This window comes from Gymnoscopelus braueri (assembly GCF_963280865.1).
Source record: "Gymnoscopelus braueri genome assembly, chromosome: 1".
Lineage (NCBI taxonomy): Eukaryota > Metazoa > Chordata > Actinopteri > Myctophiformes > Myctophidae > Gymnoscopelus > Gymnoscopelus braueri.
In genome coordinates this window covers 15801470-15808455 of record NC_137603.1, presented here as the reverse complement: position 1 = coordinate 15808455, position 6986 = coordinate 15801470, and the positions used below count along the sequence as shown (strand labels likewise).

Sequence of the window (6986 nt, the reverse complement as noted above, 5' to 3'; positions counted from 1 at the left end):
TTCAACTGGAGGAAGTTCTGGGACCATGATACTGACACCAAGATACTGACTAGGATATTGACCAGGATACTGACCCCGGGACACTGACACCAGGATTCTGACCAGGATACTGACACAGGAGACTGACCAGGATACTGACAGTATAGCTCTTTAACCGTAGGTAATTCAATAAAAAATCTTTCCCATTGGATTCCTTGGATTATTATTATTATGATTATTATAACTCTCCAAATAAGCCACTCCCATTTCCACCTGACAAGTTTTCCACCATATCTTGCGTTTCTTTTTTTCAACTTTGCTGGCCCACAATAATCTACCTGACCTGGCGGAGACCTGTGCTCCGAGGAGCACATTTTTTTAAATACAATGTTATAAGCAGATTATAGTGCATTAAGTATGATTATAATGCATTATAGACATGGGATGCGTAGCAAGTGTTTCCGCAGGGGTATTTAAGGAAAGACATTCTACTTCTGATATGATGCACAGCTCACATGACTCATGATGCAATATAATGCTTTCTTATCATCCTCATTGTGAAATATCCATCATGCAGCTAGAGGTTAAGCCTCCCCAGCCAGTTGTGATTGTGTTTATGCAGCTCTGTACAATAATGACTGCTCATCAGTAACATCTTGTTTCCAGACTCCCTGTCGTTTAATTGAAAATCTGTAAGCAGCCACATCCTGTTTCCAGCCCCCTTATATCTAATTGCATATCCGTTAGGTGTGTGTGTGTGTGTGTGTGTGTGTGTGTGTGTGTGTGTGTGTGTGTGTGTGCGTGCGTGCGTGCATGCATGCATGCAGTGGTGGACAGTAACTAAGTGCATTTACTTGACTTAAAACTAGATTTTTTTAAATTATTTTTTTAAGTTCATGACTTTCACTCCATTCCAAATAGAAATATTGTACTTTTGACTCCATTTGTAGGAAGGGACTCTTAGGACCTAAACTTTCAAATATAGTGAACTATTTTTGAAAAATATTTAGTGTTCTAAATTTCAATACAGCAATGCATTGATATAAAATAGAAAATGTACTTCGTAATTTGCACTTTTGAATACTTGAGTATTTACTTGAGTATATACTTCTTTCTCCACCATTGTGTGCATATGTGTACTGGGCTGGCAGTATTCAGGTGAAAGAATGCCCTGCATGCACCTTAACGTAAAGGCTATGTAGAAGCACGACAGGCTTTGGGCAAGCCCCCATCACCCTGTGAGTCACTGTCAACATGAGATTCCGGCAGCCACTGTTACTATGGTAACAGGAAAGTCTCAGTGGTGGTGGCCCATAGTGCCATCTTGTGTGTGTGTGTGTGTGTGTGTGTGTGTGTGTGTGTGTGTGTGTGTGTGTGTGTGTGTGTGTGTGTGTGTGTGTGTGTGTGTGTGTGTGTGTGTGTGTGTGTGTGTGTGTGTGTGTGTGTGTGTGTGTGTGTGTGTAACACAAACAGCAGCATTCTCTCTTAATGTTTCACCATTTCGCCCACTCATCACACAACCAGCCTCTTGCCCATAGAGGTAGAGAGAGAGAGAGGGACCATAATAAAAGGTTGATAGAGAAAGAGATGCTCCTCTGTTGTAAAATTAGCACTTCACCAGTTTATATACATATACAGTATCTCTAAATCGGTGGTTCTCAAACATTTTCATGTCAATGACCCCCAAAATAATAAGCATTTGGCCGCAGACCCCCATCTGAAAATATATTGTGCCAGAGACCTCTATAAAAGATTGGTGTTCAATATAAAATACAATTTAAAAGTATTTAAATTTATTTTCTCGCAATTTTTCAATATATTCTAAAAACAATAGTGGATCTACAAACTCACATTGGCCTTATGAGCTCATAGATCAGCAATTTTTTGAATAGCCAAAGTATAAAACAGGGTTAAAGTAGTTACTGATTTCGATGCCATATTAGCAGACTCCCAATACACGATTTGTGTTGTTAAAATGTTTCAAATATATTCAAACGTTATTTTATTTTTTATAGATCTGCAACACCACGCATCGCGTTGTGAGCTTGTAGATCGGCTACTTTTAATTTAGCCATTGTATAGGGTTAAAGTGGCTAAAATGATTCTGATAATTATGCTGGGGACCCATGGGGGTCCCTGGACCCCACTTTGAGAATGACAGTTCAACACAGAGGTGTAAATGTTTGTCCAATGTTCCTTTTAACCCACTAAGACCTGAGGCGAGTCTTAAAAATGTTTTCTAAATCTTAAGTTTTTGAAAAAAAAAAAAATGAAAAAAAGTTCTAGATTTTTCCAAAATAGCAGATCTACAAGCTCAGAGTGCCGCGCTATGAGCTTGTATATCTGCTATTTTTGAATAGCCAAAGAAATCTAAAGTGACAGGTCTTAATGGGTTAAGCTCATCAGAATGAAATCCACCCTGAAGCATTTAAAAATCCATCCAGTTGGATCTTTGAAAGCGGGAACGCAAAAAAACTGGATGACTGATTCCAGCTTAATTAAATATCACTTATTAGGGAGGCAGGGTTAGACATGTGTATCCCACTGTCAATCACATTCACAATTTCCACACCGCTATTTACAACAAAAGGAGTTAGTGGGATTAAGTTGCCTAGGCAACAGCGATTTCCACTGCATTACGTGGGGATTGGTCTGGAGGCTTCTCTGCTCCTCAAACATAATTATCTCCCTCCCTTCAGACGTAGCATTAGGATTAAAACGCTGTCAAGTTTACAGGAGTTATTTATGCATTTCTTCTTAAAGGGTAAGACCACTTTGGTAGAGGTTTGGGTTGATTAGTTACCTTGCCATGATGTAACTCCAAAGGTGGGCAAGAAATAAAAAAATATTGCTCCATTGATTAGAAATTGATAATTCAAAATATGCTCCTCATTGACTTACATTGTACGGTAAAACAGCTCTCAAAGTCACTCTTTTAGCACATACATGAACCCAAACATATCTGATTCAGACAATATAGAGCATCACCAAACCCAGTACTGTTTGTTTTTTTAATAAAAATGTGAACTTCCTGTTGATTTTACTATTTGAAGATCTGGATCCGGATCCGCCGATCCAGTCCGGGTTTTCTACTTATTAAAAATGGCAAAATCAACAGGAAGTTGACATTTTTATTTAAAAAAAAAACAGTACTGGGTATGGTGATGTTCAATATTGTCTGAATCAACTTTGTTTGCGTTCGTTTTTGTGCTAAAAGAGTGACTTTGAGAGCAGTTTTACCGTACAATGTAAGTCAATGAGGAGCATATTTTGAGTTATCAATTTCTAATCAATGGAGCAATTATTTTTGATTTCTTGCCCACCTTTGGAGTTACATCATGGCAAGGTAACTGCACAACCCAAACCTCTAACAAAGTGGTCTTGCCCTTTAAGTAGATTTTAATTCATTCAGGTGAGTGTCATTTGGTGGCTTATTTGGAGGCAGTTGTGGAGTTCTGAGCGATCAGCTCCATCCGCCTCACCTATGATCTTGGATTACAAAGCCTCTGGTCTAGCAGCTACAGCCGAACACCATGTATTACATTTAGTGCTTTTTTTGCTGTGCTGTAACTTTATAACTGTGCTCCATGGTAACCACTTGTACTGTATAACATATTCAATTCCATGTCTTAACCCTGAGGCCGATTCTTCAAAATGTCTTCTAAATCCTAACAGTTTTTTGAAAAAAACTTATGTTACTATGTCAGTGGTTCTCAATCTTTTTCATGTCAAGGACCCCAAAATTTATTTGGCCGCGGACCCCCATCTCAAAATATTTTGTTCCAGGGACCCCCAGAAGCAAAGATTTGAGTTAAAAATGTTCGCTTGAAAAGAAATATATTCAAAGATTTGTACAAATTTTCACGATTTCTCAAAAATAGCAGATCTACAAGCTCATAGCGCGGCACTCGGTGCCGCGCTATGAGCTTGTATATCTGCTATTTTTGAATAGATAAAGTGTAAAATAATGCTTTTTAGCTCAAATCTAAAAATGACACAGATGCTTCTCCCGGTCTTAAAGGGTTAACCACTTGGTAAAATAGACCCGAGTTGCAACTTCACTTCTATCCCTCTACACCACATTGTGAGCTTGTCGATCAGCTATTTTTGGCGACTGTTCCCCCCCAGAATAGGGATGCTGGGGTTCCAGTGGTTAAAGGTGATTGAAAGGAGGACACAGACACTGCATTGTAATTAAACTATATTTTAACAATTCCGTTCTATAACACAGTATTGAACAGGATTCACACAAAGTGGATAAGACGCATTTGTTTGACAGGAAAGTTTGTACGTAACGTTATGTTTCTCAGTTCAGAGGACTTATTAGGAACAGTACAAAAGGGCAATAATCATAAGTTCCATGGTAGACAAAACCATCTTGTTAAAAACAAGATCCAGTGAAGATTCAAGAAAATATACACTTATAACATGATAGTGATTGCCCACAAATATTCCACAACACATCCCTTTGATTTCTGTGAAAGTACGGTACAGTATTTCAGCACAGCATATTGCTGTATTCCAAAACATCTCATCTTTAAAAAAGGTCAAAATAATCCATTAATAAAACATCTAAAGCAAAGAAAAACAGTATACTGTGCAATGTATTTGTTAAGATACTAATTCTAGGCTGACATGTTCTTCATGTACCGGGTAGACTCTGGAAATAACCGTTGAAAATAGGCACCAAAAAATAAGCAAAATGTGTCAAATAAAAATGAAAATCAAGATCTCACAAGGTTTTATTCAAAAGCCCATGCCATCTGATTCTGAACCAATGAAGTACACTTTCACATTATTCACCAATATAGCAGCAACAAGTTCCCTCACCGAAAATAACCACCACCATAATGAAAGCCTAAGTGTGGGAAGCACATCCACAAGTCTGAAGGTGTGAAGACAAGACATACTGCTTTATTCCACAAAAAGGATGAAAACGCCACCACACATGCACAAATCCTTTGAACACTGCACTCATTGTAAATGTTATCTTATTTTTTGGGATGAATATATAATTTATTTATTACCCCTTGTGAGTACAGGCCTCAACTGAAGGGGAGCGTGCCTCCTTTTTCTCCTACATAAATACAATCTTGAGGACTGCGTATTCAAAACACCCGACGCTTGTGAAATTAGTTTTGCTCCAATCTTCAGTAGCACAGTGGTTTTGGAGCCAACGCCCTGTTCTGTCCTTCATGTTTCTTGCCCTCTTCTCAAAAGCAGCGTCGATCCTTAAGGTGGCCTCAGGTGGTTTCTTTTCACCTTCATTTATTTTAAATACTGAATTGTATATATATCACGTATTCTCACAAAAATATAAAAGTACTTATTATGGTGATGGTCATCACTTGGCCGGCTCTCCTAGCCAGGTGCGAGTGAACCCACCTGTAGGCACTTTGTGTCACGGCCATTTGTCGTTTATGTGCATATTATTTCATGAATACAAACCGTCTTTCAAACACACCTGAGATTGACATGTGGCAAAAGTATGGGCCTGCTTCAAAAAGACTTTATCATCTTCAAATTTCTGAGTTGGACAGAAGAGTTAAGATCAGTTATTACTTTAGTGTTGAACTGCGATTTCTTTGTAGGTTCTTTGTGTTAGCCCTTTGTTTCTAAGCCCACTTCTTCATGCCGCAATGTCAGATTGTCACTGTAGAACTGCCGCAACCATCGGAAAAAGACAGAATCTATTAACCCACCACCACCACCACCAGTGTTTAACGCTGTTCCCCTTCCACAGAAACATAACATAAATAACCTTTGAGTGCTCCAGAATGCCAACGCACAAAATGGGAGTCGTTGGGTGGAGCATTCTGGCATTCCCTTCAGACTCATCCCCCCTTTTGTTGCTCTCGCTCTCAAAAATACCTTTCTCAATCACATGGTAGTGTTGTTAGTAAGTACAGTGTCTGTCACGGATTGTTTCTGGGTGAACTGCACCTTTGTGGGGGAGCGGGTGCCTCATAGTACATCCCCTGAGGTCACAAAGTAATAACACATCATATCTGACCCCTGCAGTGCCGCTCTCTCAGTTATCCATACCTAGCTTGGAGAGCCCCTGCCTGAACTCATGCAGCTCGTCTATCTTTCCATCCAGAATATCCATGAACTTCTTCAGCTCTCCCTTCATGTTGCCCTGCTTTTGCTGATTGTCGGCTATGTCCGTTTGGAGACCCCCTATCCTCCCCTCCAAGTCCTTGTTCTTCAACTCTGCAGCCTACAGAAAAAGGAGGAGAAAGCAATTCAAAGTGATCCCTTTATGTCTCAATTAAAGCAAAACTGCAATGGGCAGAAAACAGGGCAGGTCAGACACCAAGTGCACATTTATATTGTAGTTTACAAAAACATGTGTGCCCAAATAACATTCAATCGAATATTTTGAATGATAATGACTACAAACAAGAGCATATCAAATACTGTTTCACACACACACACACACACACACACACACACACACACACACACACACACACACACACACACACACACACACACACACACACACACACACACACACACACACACACACACACACACACACACACACACACACACACACACACACACACACACACACACACACACAATTAAAGGAAAACCCTGTACTGAGTGGAGAAACATAGCAAATGCATCTGCTTCCATACAGGTGAACTGCATGATAGAATAAAGCAATTAACATCCCATCATGCTCAGTGGCATGGACTACACACATGCTGAGCAGGCCCAGTTTGGGTCAAGATGGTAAGAGAAAGAGCTCTGTGATTGTGAAAGACGGTGCATTACTGGGGCATGGATGACAGGAGCTTGAGTCTCTGACTAACGTGACATTTGCATTTCGATCGAAAGGGAAAGACGAGGAAATTGTGGTCGAAAGCTCACATTGGATGACACCGTGATGCTCGTGCGTTGCTGCTATAGAGTGTGTGCGGAAAAAAACTGAAAAACTGACGAGCAACTGTTCCTACGGCGACTGAGAATGTCAATGCAGGACGCGATCAGACGAT

The 6986-nt window shown here is 39.9% G+C and overlaps 1 protein-coding gene across 1 annotated transcript in view; it reads right to left on the bottom strand.

Annotated features, from left to right (window-relative positions):
- Nucleotides 1-4165: 4165 nt before the first annotated feature.
- Nucleotides 4166-6986, bottom strand: part of homer2 (homer scaffold protein 2) — a 53345-nt gene continuing 50524 nt past the window's right edge. The window contains exon 9 of the mRNA XM_080439730.1: nucleotides 4166-6199. Coding sequence (XP_080295856.1) covers nucleotides 6011-6199 — 189 coding nt within the window. The 3' untranslated portion in view covers nucleotides 4166-6010. The remainder of the gene's footprint in view (nucleotides 6200-6986) is intronic.